A 17,500-nucleotide genomic window follows, 5' to 3' on the forward strand; every position below is an offset into this window, starting at 1 on the left:
GTGTGTGTGTGTGTGTGTGTGTGTGTGTGTGTGTGTGTGTCTGTACCTGTGTGTATGAATGTGTGTTTGTGTGTGTCTGTACCTGTGTGTGTGCGTGTGTGAATGTGTTTGTTTGTGTCTGTACCTGTGCGTGTATGTGTGTGTCTGTACCTGTGTGTGTGTGTGTGTCTGTACCTGTGTGTGTACCTGTGTGTGTGCGTGTGTGAGTGTGTGTGTTTGTGTCTGTACCTGTGTGTGTGTGTGTGTGTGTGTCTGTACCTGTGCGTGTGTGTGTGTGTGTGTGTGTGTGTGTGTGTGTGTGTCTGTACCTGTGCGTGTGTGTGTGTGTGTGTGTGTCTGTACCTGTGTGTGTGTGTGTGTGTGTGTGTGTGTGTGTCTGTACCTGTGCGTGTGTGTGTGTGTGTGTGTGTGTGTGTGTGTGTGTGTGTGTGTGTGTGCGTGTGTAGGTTGATCCAACACACCATGGCCCTCATGTCGTCGGAGGAGAAGTTGTGCATCAAGGTCCTGCGGACGCTGCAGGAGATGCTCATCAGGACGCTGGAGTTTGACGAGAAGGTCAGCGCCGCTCGCTAGACTATGACCATCGTTGACCTGTCAACTAGGTAACTCATTAACTAACGACCCCCCTCTGCCGCGCGCTGCAGGGCACGGCGCTGCGGATGGTGCTGGTGCAGAACTACCTGTACCCCAACAGGAAGAGCACCCCTAAGAGCGAGCTGGTCGACCTGGGGGTCTCAGGTACCTCCTGCTACATGATGCTCCATGGTGCTACATTGGCTAGCCTGCTACCCACATGCTACATTTTGCTACATTAGCTAGCCAGCTACCCACATGCTACATGGTGCTAGCTGTGTAATGGGGCTAGCCAGCTAGATAACGAATTTGTGTGTGTGTTTGTGTGTGTTTGTGTGTGGGTGTGTCTCTGTACTGTGTGTGTGTGTGTGTGTGTGTGTGTGTGTGTGTGTGTGTGTGTGTGTGTGTGTGTGTGTGTGTGTGTGTGTGTCTGTACTGTGTGTGTGTGTGTGTGTGTGTGTGTGTGTGTGTGTGTGTGTGTGTGTGTGTGTGTGTGTGTGTCTTTGCGTGTGTGTCTGTGTCTGTACTGTGTGTGTCTGTGTGTGTTTGTCTCTGTACTATGTGTGTGTGTGTGTGTTTGTCACTGTACTTTGTGTGTGTGGGTGTGTGTGTGTCTGTCTCTGTACTGTGTGTGTGTGTGTGTGGGTGTGTGTTTGTGTGTGTCTCTCTGTACTGTGTGTGTGTGTGTGTGTGTGTGTGTGTGTGTGTGTGTGTGTGTGTGTGTGTGTGTGTGTGTGTGTGTGTGTGTGTGTGTGTGTGTGCAGTGGGGGAGCAGGAGAGGGACTGGCCGGCCATAGCAGCGATCCAGTGTCGTCTTGACCGGGAGGGGGGCACGCGGCTCTTCATCGACCTGGTGATGAGCACCAAGAACGACAAGATCTTCCAGGAGAGCATCCAGCTGGCCATCTGTCTGCTGGAGGGAGGCAACACCGAGATACAGGTACATACACAGGGATTACTCCTGGATTACACCTGGATTACAACTGTACTATACTATATACACCTGGATTACACCAGGATTATACCTGGATTATACCTAATACACCTGGATAACACCTGGACTACACCTGTACTATACTATATACACCTGGATTACACCAGGATTATACCTGGATTATACCTAATACACCTGGATAACACCTTGACTACACCTGTACTATACTATATACGCCTGGATTATACCTGGATTATACTACATACACCTGGATTACAACTGGTTTATAATATCTACACCTGGATTACACCTGTACTACACTATAGACACCTGGATTACAGCTATATTATACCTGTACTATACTACATACACCTGGATTACACCTGTATTATACCTGTACTATACTATAAACTACTGGATTATACCTGGATTATACCTGGATTATACTAGATACACCGGTGTAATACAATCTCACACTTGAGGCATATATCTATATCTATCTTGAGGATAGACAAACACCTGTTTTGGACTATAAACATATGAGGCATATATATGTATCCTTATCTATATATAGCTTGAGTATAACCCCAGTATTGTACACATGAACTCAGTGTTCCTCTTCCTATCCGTCAGAACTCGTTCTACAAGCTGATGATGGGCGACAACAAGTCAGAGAAGTTCTTCAAGGTCCTCCACGACCGGATGAATGAGGCCCAGACGGACATCAAGGCCACGGTGACCGTCAACGTGGGCGAGATGAGCATCAAGGCCAACGACAAGGAGATGGAGGGTGGAGGTGAGAGGGTGGAGGTAGAGAGGAGAGGGTGGAGGTTAGGGGCTCTAGTTAGAGGAGGTGGAGGGTGGAGGTGAGATGCTCTAGAGGAGGTGGAGGGTGGAGGTGAGAGGCTCTAGTTAGAGGAGGGGAGAGGGTGGAGGTGAGAGGCTCTAGTTAGAGGAGGGGAGAGGGTGGAGGTGAGAGGCTCTAGTTAGAGGAGGGGAGAGGGTGGAGGTGAGAGGCTCTAGTTAGAGGAGGTGGAAGTTGGAGGTGAGAGGCTCTAGTTAGAGGAGGTGGAGGGTGGAGGTGAGAGGCTCTAGAGGAGGTGGAGGGTGGAGGTGAGAGGCTCTAGTTAGGGGGGAGAGGGTGGAGGTGAGAGGCTCTAGTTAGAGGGGAGAGGGTGGAGGTGAGAGGCTCTAGTTAGAGGAGGTGGAGGATGGAGGTGAGAGGCTCTAGTTAGAGGAGGTGGAGGATGGAGGTGAGAGGCTCTAGTTAGAGGGGAGAGGGTGGAGGTGAGAGGCTCTAGTTAGGGGGAGAGGGTGGAGGTGAGAGGCTCTAGTTAGAGGAGGTGGAGGGTGGAGGTGAGAGGCTCTAGTTAGAGGGGAGAGGGTGGAGGTGAGAGGCTCTAGTTAGAGGAGGTGGAGGTGAGAGGCTCTAGTTAGAGGGGAGAGGGTGGAGGTGAGAGGCTGTAGTTAGAGGAGGTGGAGGTGAGAGGCTCTAGTTAGAGGGGAGAGGGTGGAGGTGAGAGGCTCTAGTTAGAGGAGGTGGAGGGTGGAGGTGAGATGCTCTAGAGGAGGTGGAGGATGGAGGTGAGAGGCTCTAGTTAGAGGAGGTGGAGGATGGAGGTGAGAGGCTCTAGTTAGAGGAGGTGGAAGTTGGAGGTGAGAGGCTCTAGTTAGAGGAGGTGGAGGATGGAGGTGAGAGGCTCTAGTTAGAGGAGGGGAGAGGGTGGAGGTGAGAGGCTCTAGTTAGAGGAGGTGGAGGATGGAGGTGAGAGGCTCTAGTTAGAGGAGGGGAGAGGGTGGAGGTGAGAGGCTCTAGTTAGAGGAGGTGGAGGTGAGAGGCTCTAGTTAGAGGGGAGAGGGTGGAGGTGAGAGGCTCTAGTTAGAGGAGGTGGAGGTGAGAGGCTCTAGTTAGAGGGGAGAGGGTGGAGGTGAGAGGCTCTAGTTAGAGGAGGTGGAGGTGAGAGGCTCTAGTTAGAGGGGAGAGGGTGGAGGTGAGAGGCTCTAGTTAGAGGAGGGGAGAGGGTGGAGGTGAGAGGCTCTAGTTAGAGGGGAGAGGGTGGAGGTGAGAGGCTCTAGTTAGAGGAGGTGGAGGTGAGAGGCTCTAGTTAGAGGAGGTGGAGGGTGGAGGTGAGAGGCTCTAGTTAGAGGAGGTGGAAGTTGGAGGTGAGAGGCTCTAGTTAGAGGAGGTGGAGGGTGGAGGTGAGAGGCTCTAGTTAGAGGCTGTAGTTGCAGGTGTAGTAGATGACCATTAGATGAATGGATGAATATCTCCATGACCATTATATGAATGGATGAATCTCTCTCCTTGACCATTAGATGAATGGATGAATCTCTCTTTCTAAAGGCTCTGGAGGTATGGGGATTCCAGACCCATCCTTATTGGCCGGTTCGCCGACCATGGCAGGCCCCGCCTCCATGGCAGCCCAGCCAGTAGCGGAGCAGGAGGTGGAGGCGGAGATGGGACCGGTGGTGACCATCATGAAACCCATCCTCCGCTTCCTCCAGCTGCTCTGTGAGAACCACAACCACGACCTACAGGTTAGTGGTACGACTAACTAACCAACCACAACCTACAGGTTAGTGGAACTACTATCTAACCAACTAACTCACCACAACCTACAGGTTAGTGGAACTACTATTTAACCAACTGGCTAACTAACCAACTAACAAACCAAAACCACGACCTACAGGTTAGTGGTAAGACTAACTAACCAACTAACTAACTAACCAACTAACTAATCACAACCACAACCTACAGGTTAGTGTTACTACTATCTAAAGCGCTAACTAACCACAACCACGACCTACAGGTTAGTGGTGCTACTAACTAACCAACTAACTTTCCACAACCATAACCTACAAGTTAGTGGTACTACTAACTATCTAACTAACAAACCACAAACCAGAACCACGACCTACAGGTTATGTAGTGTTACTACTAACTACTATCTACTAACTGACTAACTTGCATACTCATAAAACCACAAACAAACTATAGGTTAGTAGAACTGCTAGCTAACTAACAAACTACCTGACTTACTAACTAACTTACAAAGCCGCAACTAACAAAACCTGAACCACAACCTACTGATTAGTAGCACTACTAGCTAACTGACTCACTCACCAACCAACAAACCCACAACCACAAACTCCAGGTTTCCCACTAACTAACAGACCAAACCAAACCACCACCAGGACCTACTGGTGAGCAGCTCCCTGACCCGCTAGCTCTAGTGGCGGTGGATAAACCGGTGTCTCCCCGTGCAGAACTTCCTGCGCTGCCAGAACAACAAGACCAACTACAACCTGGTGTGCGAGACGCTGCAGTTCCTGGACATCATGTGCGGCAGCACCACCGGCGGCCTGGGGCTGCTGGGGCTCTACATCAACGAGTCCAACGTCCACCTCATCACCCAGAGCCTGGAGACCCTCACCGAGTACTGCCAGGGCCCCTGCCAGGAGAACCAGGTCGGCCCCAAGCCTCGCGCCACCAGGGGTCAGGGATCAGGGGTCACAAGGTCAGGGGCCAGAGGGCGCCGGCTAACCTGTGCGTGGTTTTTCAGACGTGCATCGTGACCAACGAGTGCAACGGCATTGACATCATCACGGCGCTCATCCTCAACGACATCAGCCCGCTCTGCCGCTACCGCATGGACATGGTGCTGGAGCTAAAGGTATGCTAACCGTACTGTATCTAGCATGGACATGGTGCTGGAGCTAAAGGTATGCTAACCGTACTGTATCTAGCATGGACATGGTGCTGGAGCTAAAGGTATGCTAACCGTACTGTATCTAGCGCATGGACATGGTGCTGGAGCTAAAGGTATGCTAACCGTACTGTATCTAGCATGGACATGGTGCTGGAGCTAAAGGTATGCTAACCGCACTGTATCTAGCATGGACATGGTGCTGGAGCTAAAGGTATGCTAACCGCACTGTATCTAGCATGGACATGGTGCTGGAGCTAAAGGTATGCTAACCGTACTGTATCTAGCGCATGGACATGGTGCTGGAGCTAAAGGTATGCTAACCGTACTGTATCTAGCATGGACATGGTGCTGGAGCTAAAGGTATGCTAACCGTACTGTATCTAGCATGGACATGGTGCTGGAGCTAAAGGTATGCTAACCGTACTGTATCTAGCGCATGGACATGGTGCTGGAGCTAAAGGTATGCTAACCGTACTGTATCTAGCATGGACATGGTGCTGGAGCTAAAGGTATGCTAACCGCACTGTATCTAGCATGGACATGGTGCTGGAGCTAAAGGTATGCTAACCGCACTGTATCTAGCATGGACATGGTGCTGGAGCTAAAGGTATGCTAACCGTACTGTATCTAGCGCATGGACATGGTGCTGGAGCTAAAGGTATGCTAACCGTACTGTATCTAGCATGGACATGGTGCTGGAGCTAAAGGTATGCTAACCGTACTGTATCTAGCATGGACATGGTGCTGGAGCTAAAGGTATGCTAACCGCACTGTATCTAGCATGGACATTGTGCTGGAGCTAAAGGTATGCTAACCGCACTGTATCTAGCATGGAAATAGTGCTGGAGCTAAAGGTATGCTAACCGCACTGTATCTAGCGCATGGACATGGTGCTGGAGCTAAAAGGTATGCTAACCGCACTGTATCTAGCATGGACATGGTGCTGGAGCTAAAAGGTATGCTAACCGCACTGTATCTAGCATGGACATGGTGCTGGAGCTAAAAGGTATGCTAACCATACTGTAGCTGCATGGATATACTGTATGGGTATTGGTTGTCATGGTGTGCCCTCTGGTTACCAGGACAACGCCTCCAAGCTGCTGCTGGCGCTGATGGAGAGTCGTCATGACAGCGAGAACGCAGAGAGAATCCTGTTCAACCTGCGGCCTCGTGAGCTGGTCAGAACACTATATCTATAATTAACTATATACTATAACTATAACACTGCCCTATATCTATAACTAACTATATACTATAACTTTAACACTACCATACATCTATTACTAACTATATACTATAACTATAACACTGCCATATATCTGTTACTATAAGTTTAACACTACTCTTTATCTATTTACCATATCACACCTAACTATATTACTATAACTATATATACTACCCTTTATCTATTACTATAAGTTTAACACTACTCTTTATCTATTTACCATGTCAAACTTCACTGTATACTATAATTATAACACTACCCTAAATCTATTATATTGCACCAAGTATATTTGTATATATAGTATAACTATATATACTAACCTATATATATTACTCTAACTATAAACAATACCCTATATCTATTTTCCATATCATACCTAACTGTATTACTATAACTATATACAATGTGTGTGTCTCTTTACTGTGTGTGTGTGTGTGCGTGTAGTTGGATGTGATAAAGAAGGCGTACCAACAGGAGAGTGAGTTTGAGGGGGGTGAGGTCTCGCCCCGCGAGGTGGGACACAACATCTACATCCTCGCACTACAGGTACGATCTGATTACATTGCTGAGATTACATCTCAGCAATGTTGTGTGTTTAATGGGGATAATGCATTCACTGTGTGTGTGTGTGTGTGTGTGTGTGTGTGTGTGTGTGTGTGTGTGTGTGTGTGTGTGTGTGTGTGTGTGTGTGTGTGTGTGTGTGTGTGTGTAGCTGGCCAGACACAACAAGGTGCTGCTGACTCTGCTGAAGTCTTTGAAGAAGAGCCAACAGGACGATGAGAGCATCTCCTCCATGGTACTGATGTCCTCCCGCTGACCCGTCTGTCTGACCATATGGGGGACTAACCTGTCTGATGTGCCTGTCTAACTTGTCTGTCTGACGATGTGGTAAACTAACATGTCTGTTGTGCCGGTCTGACCTCTCTGTCTGATGTGCCGGTCTAACCTGTCTGTCTGATGTGCCGGTCTAACCTGTCTGTCTGATGTGCCGGTCTAACCTGTCTGATGGGGTGGACTAACCTGTCTGATGTGGTGGACTAACCTGTCTGTCTGATGTGCCGGTCTAACCTGTCTGATGGGGTGGACTAACCTGTCTGATGTGGTGGACTAACCTGTCTGATGGGGTGGACTGACCTGTCTGTCTGACGATGTGCCGGTCTAACCTGTCTGTCTGATGTGTCTCCCTCAGCTGAACCTGAACAACCGGCCCCTCTCCCAGATGTTGAAGGCCAAGACGCCCACCGCTGTGGTGGAGCCGGACCCCCTGGAGCACTACGAGAAACACACCGCCCAGATAGAGGTACTAACTAGTACTAACTAGTACTACTACAACCAGCCCCGAGCCCAGAAGAGGTACTAACTAGTACTACTACGACCAGCACACCGCCCAGATAGAGGTAACTAGTAGTACTAACTAGTACTACTACAACCAGCACACTGCCCACATAGAGGTACTAACTAGTACTACTACAACCAGCACACTGCCCAGATAGAGGTAACTAGTAGTACTAACTAGTACTACTACAACCAGCACACTGCCCACATAGAGGTACTAACTAGTACTACTACAACCAGCACACTGCCCACATAGAGGTACTAACTAGTACTACTACAACCAGCAAACCTCCCAGATAGAGGTACTAACTAGTACTACTACAACCAGCACACTGCCCAGATAGAGGTAACTAGTAGTACTAACTAGTACTACTACAACCAGCACACTGCCCACATAGAGGTACTAACTAGTACTACTACAACCAGCACACCGCCCAGATAGAGGTACTAACTAGTACTACTACAACCAACCCAGAGCCCAGAAGAGGTACTAACTAGTACTAACTAGTACTACTACGACCAGCACACCGCCCAGATAGAGGTACTAACTAGTACTAACTAGTACTACTACAACTAACCCAGAGCCCAGAAGAGGTACTAACTAGTACTACTACGACCAGCACACCGCCCAGATAGAGGTACTAACTAGTACTACTACGACCAGCACACCGCCCAGATAGAGGTACTAACTAGTACTACTACGACCAGCAAACCTCCCAGATAGAGGTACTAACTAGTACTACTACAACCAGCACACTGCCCAGATAGAGGTAACTAGTAGTACTAACTAGTACTACTACAACCAGCACACTGCCCACATAGAGGTACTAACTAGTACTACTACAACCAGCACACTGCCCACATAGAGGTACTAACTAGTACTACTACAACCAGCAAACCTCCCAGATAGAGGTACTAACTAGTACTACTACAACCAGCACACTGCCCAGATAGAGGTAACTAGTAGTACTAACTAGTACTACTACAACCAGCACACTGCCCACATAGAGGTACTAACTAGTACTACTACGACCAGCACACCGCCCAGATAGAGATACTAACAGTACCAGTACTGTGTGGTAGTACTTTAGCTGTCCAAGTACTACAGCAGTACTGTGTGGTAGTACTCTAGCTGTCCAAGTACTACAGCAGTACTGTGTGGTAGTACTCTAGCTGTCCAAGTACTACAGCAGTACTGTGTGGTAGTACTCTAGCTGTCCCAGTACTACAGCAGTACTGTGTGGTAGTACTCTAGCTGTCCCAGTACTACAGCAGTACTGTGTGGTAGTACGCTAGCTGTCCCAGTACTACAGCAGTACTGTGTGGTAGTACTCTAGCTGTCCAAGTACTACAGCAGTACTGTGTGGTAGTACGCTAGCTGTCCCAGTACTACAGCAGTACTGTGTGGTAGTACTCTAGCTGTCCCAGTACTACAGCAGTACTGTGTGGTAGTACTCTAGCTGTCCCAGTACTACAGCAGTACTGTGTGGTAGTACTCTAGCTGTCCCAGTACTACAGCAGTACTGTGTGGTAGTACTCTAGCTGTCCCAGTACTACAACAGTACTGTGTGGTAGTACTCTATCTGTCCAAGTACTACAGCAGTACTGTGTGGTAGTACTCTAGCTGTCCCAGTACTACAGCAGTACTGTGTGGTAGTACGCTAGCTGTCCCAGTACTACAGCAGTACTGTGTGGTAGTACTCTAGCTGTCCAAGTACTACAGCAGTACTGTGTGGTAGTACTCTTGCTGTCCAAGTACTACAGCAGTACTGTGTGGTAGTACTCTAGCTGTCCAAGTACTACAGCAGTACTGTGTGGTAGTACTCTAGCTGTCCAAGTACTACAGCAGTACTGTGTGGTAGTACTCTAGCTGTCCCAGTACTACAGCAGTACTGTGTGGTAGTACTCTAGCTGTCCCAGTACTACAGCAGTACTGTGTGGTAGTACGCTAGCTGTCCCAGTACTACAGCAGTACTGTGTGGTAGTACTCTAGCTGTCCAAGTACTACAGCAGTACTGTGTGGTAGTACGCTAGCTGTCCCAGTACTACAGCAGTACTGTGTGGTAGTACGCTAGCTGTCCCAGTACTACAGCAGTACTGTGTGATAGTACTCTAGCTGTCCCAGTACTACAGCAGTACTGTGTGGTAGTACTCTAGCTGTCCCAGTACTACAGCAGTACTGTGTGGTAGTACTCTAGCTGTCCCAGTACTACAGCAGTACTGTGTGGTAGTACTCTAGCTGTCCCAGTACTACAGCAGTACTGTGTGGTAGTACTCTATCTGTCCAAGTACTACAGCAGTACTGTGTGGTAGTACTCTAGCTGTCCCAGTACTACAGCAGTACTGTGTGGTAGTACGCTAGCTGTCCCAGTACTACAGCAGTACTGTGTGGTAGTACTCTAGCTGTCCCAGTACTACAGCAGTACTGTGTGGTAGTACGCTAGCTGTCCCAGTACTACAGCAGTACTGTGTGGTAGTACTCTAGCTGTCCCAGTACTACAGCAGTACTGTGTGGTAGTACGCTAGCTGTCCCAGTACTACAGCAGTACTGTGTGGTAGTACTCTAGCTGTCCCAGTACTACAGCAGTACTGTGTGGTAGTACGCTAGCTGTCCCAGTACTACAGCAGTACTGTGTGGTAGTACTCTAGCTGTCCCAGTACTACAGCAGTACTGTGTGGTAGTACGCTAGCTGTCCCAGTACTACAGCAGTACTGGGTGGTAGTACTCTAGCTGTCCCAGTACTACAGCAGTACTGTGTGGTAGTACGCTAGCTGTTTTAGGACTACAGTTGGACTATGTGTTAGTACTACAGCTGTACAATAGTACTATAGCTGTACTATAGTACTATAGCCGTCCCAGTGCTACAGCAGTCCTGTGATAGTATTATATCTGTTTTAGGACTACAGTAGTACTATGTGTTAGTACTACAGCTGTACTATAGTACTCTAGCTGTACTATAGTACTATAGCTATACTATAGTACTATAGCTGTACTATAGTACTATAGCTATACTATAGTACTATAGCTGTACTATTGTACTATAGCTATACTATAGTACTCTAGCTGTACTATAGTACTATAGCTGTACTAAAGTACTATAGTACTATAGTACTCTAGCTGTCCCTGTGCTACAGCAGTACTGTGTGTGTTCCAGATCGTGCGTGACGACCGCAGCATGGAGCAGATCGTGTTCCCCGTCCACCCCATCTGTGAGTACCTGACGGAGGAGTCCAAGTTAAGGGTGTTCAACACCACTGAGCAGGACGAGCAGGGCTCCAAGATCACGCACTTCTTCGAACAGGCGTCCTTCCTGCACGGCGAGATGGAGTGGCAGAAGAAGCTCCGCAGTAAGAATACCTCTGCTACTAGTTATACCCAGTACTACTAGTTATACTGCTACTACGATATAACTAATACTAGTCATATATACGGCGAGATGGAGTGGCAGAAGAAGCTCCGCAGTAAGAGCACGTCTGCTACTAGTTATACCCAGTACTACTAGTTATACTGCTACTAATACGATATAACTACTAACTAACTATAACTACATATACCTACAATGTATTATAGTATGTACCAGTATATGTATTATAGTATTTACCAGTCTATGTATTATAGTATGTATCCAGTCTATGTATTATAGTATGTACCAGTATATGTATTATAGTATTTATATCGTGTCCCCAGGCATGCCAGCGCCATTCTATAGTATGTGTACCAGTATGTATCGATAGTATGTATCTATAGTATGTATTATAGTATGTATCTATAGTATGTATTATAGTATGTATCTATAGTATGTATTATAGTATGTATCTATAGTATTATGGTATGTATCTTGTCCCCAGGCATGCCGGTGCTGTTCTGGTTCTCCCGGAGGATGACTCTGTGGGGCTCCATCTCCTTCAACCTGGCCGTCTTCATCAACCTCATCATCGCCTTCTTCTACCCCTATGACTCTGGACAAGGTACTAGTATTAGTACTATTACCCCTATGACTCCGGACAAGGTACTAGTAGTATTAGTACTATTACCCCTATGACTCCGGACAAGGTACTAGTAGTATTAGTACTATTACCCCTATGACTCTGGACAAGGTACTAGTATTAGTACTATTACCCCTATGACTCCGGACAAGGTACTAGTAGTATTAGTACTATTACCCCTATGACTCCGGACAAGGTACTAGTAGTATTAGTACTATTACCCCTATGACTCTGGACAAGGTACTAGTATTAGTACTATTACCCCTATGACTCCGGACAAGGTACTAGTAGTATTAGTACTATTACCCCTATGACTCCGGACAAGGTACTAGTAGTATTAGTACTATTACCCATACGACTCTGGACAAGGTGCTAGTATTAGAACTATTACCCGTACGGCTCCGGACAAGGTACTAGTAGTATTAGTACTATTACCCCTATGACTCCGGACAAGGTACTAGTAGTATTAGTACTATTACCCCTATGACTCCGGACAAGGTACTAGTAGTATTAGTACTATTACCCCTATGACTCCGGACAAGGTACTAGTAGTATTAGTACTATTACCCCTATGACTCTGGACAAGGTACTAGTATTAGAACTATTACCCGTACGGCTCCGGACAAGGTACTAGTAGTATTAGTACTATTACCCCTATGACTCCGGACAAGGTACTAGTAGTATTAGTACTATTACCCCTATGACTCCGGACAAGGTACTAGTAGTATTAGTACTATTACCCCTATGACTCTGGACAAGGTACTAGTATTAGAACTATTACCCGTACGGCTCCGGACAAGGTACTAGTAGTATTAGTACTATTACCCATACGACTCTGGACAAGGTGCAAGTAGTATTATTAGTAGTATTAGTACTCCTAGCACAAGGTATTGGTAGTATTAGTACTATTACCCCTATGACTCTGGACAAGGTACTAGTAGTATTAGTACTATTACCCCTATGACTCTGGACAAGGTACTAGTAGTATTAGTACTATTACCCCTACGACTCTGGACAAGGTGCTAGTAGTATTAGTACTATTACCCATACGACTCTGGACAAGGTACTAGTAGTATTAGTACTATTACCCCTACGACTCTGGACAAGGTGCTAGTAGTATTAGTACTTTTACCCCCACGACTCCGGACAACGGGTACTAGTAGTATTAGTACTATTACCCATACGACTCCGGACAAGGTAGTAGTATTAGAAATATTACCCGTACGGCTCTGGACAAGGTACTAGTATTAGAACTATTACCCGTACGGCTCTGGACAAGGTGCTTGTAGTATTATTAGTAGTATCAGTACTCCAAGGACTCTTCACAAGGTACTAGTAGTATTAGTACTCCCTCACTCCTCCTCCCGGTCTCCTCAGCCGGGGCGATCGATGACTCCATGCTGCTGATGATGTTCTGGGTTCTGACCGGCCTGTCGCTGCTCTTCCTCCTGAGCCAGCGAGGCGGGCTGCGGCAGATCACCGTGGCACTCATCCTACGATCCATCTACCACATGGGCATAGGAAACACTCTCATAGTGCTGGGAACCATTAATGTAAGACACTACATTACCCATCTACCACCTGGGCATAGGAAACACTCTCATAGTGCTGGGAACCATTAATGTAAGACACTACATTACCCATCTACCACCTGGGCATAGGAAACACTCTCATAGTGCTGGGAACCATTAATGTAAGACACTACATTACCCATCTACCACCTGGGCATAGGAAACACTCTCATAGTGCTGGGAACCATTAATGTAAGACACTACATTACCCATCTACCACCTGGGCATAGGAAACACTCTCATAGTGCTGGGAACCATTAATGTAAGACACTACATTACCCATCTACCACCTGGGCATAGGAAACACTCTCATAGTGCTGGGAACCATTAATGTAAGACACTACATTACCCATCTACCACCTGGGCATAGGAAACACTCTCATAGTGCTGGGAACCATTAATGTAAGACACTACATTACCCATCTACCACCTGGGCATAGGAAACACTCTCATAGTGCTGGGAACCATTAATGTAAGACACTACATTACCCATCTACCACCTGGGCATAGGAAACACTCTCATAGTGCTGGGAACCATTAATGTAAGACACTACATTACCCATCTACCACCTGGGCATAGGAAACACTCTCATAGTGCTGGGAACCATTAATGTAAGACACTACATTACCCATCTACCACCTGGGCATAGGACTTACACTCATACTTCTGGGAACCGTCCATGTAAGACACTACATTACCCATCTACCGCCTGGGTAGAGAGAACGCTCTCTTACTGCTGGGAAAGAAACCCAAAATGGTGGCTATTTCAACAATCTTGCTCGCATACTTGCATCTTTTCTTTTTCATTTTATTTCATTTTCATTTCCATTTTCTCACTTTTTAATACTGTTAATCTGTATTATTATTTCCACCAAAAGCCCCACTAGGGACAAGTGTTGTAAAATAACTTTGGCTAAAAACACTATGAGGCAAACATCAGATGACTGTCTCAAGCTTATCTATGATTCAGTCCCTATTTAAATAAACCGTCAATGTAAGAAACTACATTACCCATCTACCACCTGGGCATGGGTAATTCGTTGTGTTTTTTGTGTGCAGCTGATCAACAAGATGGTGTTTGTGGTGAGCTTCGTGGGCAACAACGGGACGTTCATCATGGGCTACAAGGCCATGGTGATGGATGTGGAGTTCATCTACCACCTGGCCTACGTGCTGACCTCGACCCTGGGTCTCTGCGTCCACGAGCTCTTCTACAGTATCCTGGTAGGAGACGCTCAGCCCCCACCATGTAGTCCAGACCCCCAGACCTGTGATCTATGTGTGTGTGAGCTGGGTGTGTGTGAGCTGGATGTGTGTGACCCGTGTGTCTTTGACCCCGCGTGCGTGTGACCTGCCTGTGTGAGTCCTGCGTGTGTGTGTTACCTTTGTGTGTGCACGTGTGTGACCTGCGTGTGCGTGTATGCGTGTGTGTGACCTGCGTGTGTGTGTGTGCAGCTGTTTGACCTGATCTACCGGGAGGAGACGCTGTTCAACGTGATCAAGAGCGTGACGAAGAACGGGCGCTCCATCCTGCTGACGGCGCTGCTGGCCCTCATCCTGGTCTACCTCTTCTCCATCGTGGGCTTCCTCTGCCTCAAGAACGACTTCATCATGGAGGTGGACCCCCTGCTGCCCCTCCCAGGTAACCTCTGACCCCTACCCGGTGACCTCCGACCTCTACCAGGTGACCTCTGACCCCTACCAGGTGACCTGATCTCTACCAGGTGACCTGTGACCCCTACCAGGTATCCTCTGACCCCTACCAGGTATCCTCTGACCTCTACCAGGTGACCTCTGACCTCTATCAGGTGACCTCTGACCTCTACCAGGTGACCTGACCTCTACAAGGTAACCTGATCTCTACCAGGTACCCTCTGACCCCTACCAGGGTTACTATCTGACCCCTACTCGGTAACCTCTGACCTCTACCAGGTGACCTCTGACCCCTACCCAGTGACCTCTACTAGGTTACCTGAACCAGGTAACTTCTGACCCCTACCAGGTGACCTCTGACCTCTACCATGTCACCTGACCTCTACCCGGTAACCCCGACTTCTACCTGCTATTAAGCTTGCAAAATATAGAGCTACAACCACTAGTAGAGGTTCAGAATGTACTAGCTCTATAGCTAGTAACAGCTCTATAACACCCAGAGTTGACCCATGTAGAGCTGCATTACTAAGAACATTCAGAAAGCTGTAGAGATACACTATCTAGGTTGTAATACGTAGAGCTGTAGTAAGTAGATGTAGAGATACACTATCTAGATTATAACACATGTAGAGATACAGTAAGTAGATGTAGAGATATAACACGTAGATCTATAGTAAGTAGATGTAGAGATACAACACGTAGAGCTATAGTAAGTAGATGTAGCGAGATAACATGTAGAGCTATAGTAAGTAGATGTAGCGATACAACAGGTAGAGCTTTAGTAAATAGATGTAGAGATACAACACGTAGAGCTATAGTAAGTAGCTGTAGAGATACAACACGTAGAGCTATACTAAGTAGATGTGTGACTCCAGGTCCGCCCCAGAGCGAGGCCACCCAGGACTTCCTGAATTCCTGCTCCTCAGACGGGGTGAGCTGCACCTCAGGGCCCGCCAGCACCGCCCTGCAGGAGGAGGGTCAGTACTATGTCACCAGCGCTACGTCACCAGTGCTACGTCACCTCCACGTGTTCACATACATACCTACATAGAGATATACATGTAGATATACCCAGCCTACAAGAGGAGGAGGTTCAGTACTACGTCATAAGTACTACGTCTCCAGTGCTACGTCACCTCCACGTGTTCACATACATACCTACATAGAGATATACATGTAGATAGATACGTTACATCCATAGCTAAATATAGATGTACACAAGATAGATCCAGGTCTATCTCGTGTAGGAGGTGGAGGGTCACTGCTACGTCATCAGCACTACGTCATCAGCACTACGTCATCAGCACTACGTCATCAGCACTACGTCATCAGTACTACGTCATCAGTACTACGTCATCAGTGCTACGTCACCTCCACACGTTAACATGCATACCTACATAGAGATATGAGCGTAGACAGATCCCCCAGAAGGTGTGTCACTGACCCGGCGTGTGTTACAGAGGAGGTGGGCTCCGAGCGGGCCTGTGACACCCTGCTCATGTGCATCGTCACGGTGATGAACCACGGCCTCCGGAACGGGGGCGGAGTCGGCGACGTCCTACGGAAACCCTCCAAAAATGTACCTCACCTTCTACCATCTACACATCTATACACCTTCTACCGTCTACACATCTATACACCTTCTACCGTCTACACTTCTATACACCTTCTACCGTCTACACATCTATACACCTTCTGTCTTCTGAATATCTGTACACCTCCTATCATCTACACATACACCTTCTACCATCTACACATCTATACACCTTCTACCATCTACACATCTATACACCTTCTACCGTCTACACTTCTATACACCTTCTATCATCTTCACCTCTGTACACCTTCTATCATCTCCACATCTATACACCTTCTATCATCTACACATCTATACACCTTCTACCGTCTACACTTCTATACACCTTCTATAATCTTCACCTCTATACACCTTCTATCATCTCCACATCTATACACCCTCTATCATCTACACATCTATACACCCTCTATCATCTACACATCTATACACCTTCTACCATCTACACATCTATACACCTTCTACCGTCTACACATCTATACACCTTCTACCATCTACACATCTATACACCTTCTACCGTCTACACATCTATACACCTTCTACCATCTACACATCTATACACCTTCTACCGTCTACACATCTATACACCTTCTACCATCTACACATCTATACACCTTCTACCGTCTACACATCTATACACCTTCTACCATCTACACATCTATACACCTTCTACCATCTACACATCTATACACCGTCTACCATCTACACATCTATACACCTTCTATCATCTACACATCTATACACCTTCTACCATCTACACATCTATACACCTTCTACCGTCTACATTTCTATACACCTTCTATAATCTTCACCTCTGTACACCTTCTATCATCTCCACATCTATACACCTGCTATCATCTACACATCTATAAACCTCCTATCATCTACGCATCTATACAACTTCTATCACCTACACA

General features: G+C 47.2%; 2 protein-coding genes across 2 annotated transcripts in view; one reads left to right on the forward strand and one right to left on the reverse strand.

The window, feature by feature from the left end:
* LOC132463030 (inositol 1,4,5-trisphosphate receptor type 3-like) overlaps window positions 1-17,500 on the forward strand; it is a gene marked incomplete at its 5' end in the record, with an annotated part of 24,633 nt that overhangs the window by 4,936 nt on the left and 2,197 nt on the right. The window contains 18 exons of the mRNA XM_060058912.1: window positions 447-555; window positions 645-738; window positions 1,338-1,513; window positions 2,141-2,303; window positions 3,852-4,045; window positions 4,775-4,975; window positions 5,071-5,181; window positions 6,300-6,395; window positions 6,887-6,988; window positions 7,155-7,238; window positions 7,632-7,742; window positions 10,933-11,125; window positions 11,627-11,746; window positions 13,142-13,317; window positions 14,396-14,560; window positions 14,792-14,978; window positions 15,865-15,966; window positions 16,450-16,568. Of these exons, the coding sequence (XP_059914895.1) occupies window positions 447-555; window positions 645-738; window positions 1,338-1,513; window positions 2,141-2,303; window positions 3,852-4,045; window positions 4,775-4,975; window positions 5,071-5,181; window positions 6,300-6,395; window positions 6,887-6,988; window positions 7,155-7,238; window positions 7,632-7,742; window positions 10,933-11,125; window positions 11,627-11,746; window positions 13,142-13,317; window positions 14,396-14,560; window positions 14,792-14,978; window positions 15,865-15,966; window positions 16,450-16,568 (2,503 nt within the window). The remainder of the gene's footprint in view (window positions 1-446; window positions 556-644; window positions 739-1,337; window positions 1,514-2,140; window positions 2,304-3,851; window positions 4,046-4,774; window positions 4,976-5,070; window positions 5,182-6,299; window positions 6,396-6,886; window positions 6,989-7,154; window positions 7,239-7,631; window positions 7,743-10,932; window positions 11,126-11,626; window positions 11,747-13,141; window positions 13,318-14,395; window positions 14,561-14,791; window positions 14,979-15,864; window positions 15,967-16,449; window positions 16,569-17,500) is intronic.
* The window catches only part of mrgbp (MRG/MORF4L binding protein), a 92,815-nt gene that overhangs the window by 4,050 nt on the left and 71,265 nt on the right, over window positions 1-17,500 (reverse strand). The window lies entirely within an intron of this gene.

Source organism: Gadus macrocephalus, chromosome 1 (assembly GCF_031168955.1).
Source record: "Gadus macrocephalus chromosome 1, ASM3116895v1".
Lineage (NCBI taxonomy): Eukaryota > Metazoa > Chordata > Actinopteri > Gadiformes > Gadidae > Gadus > Gadus macrocephalus.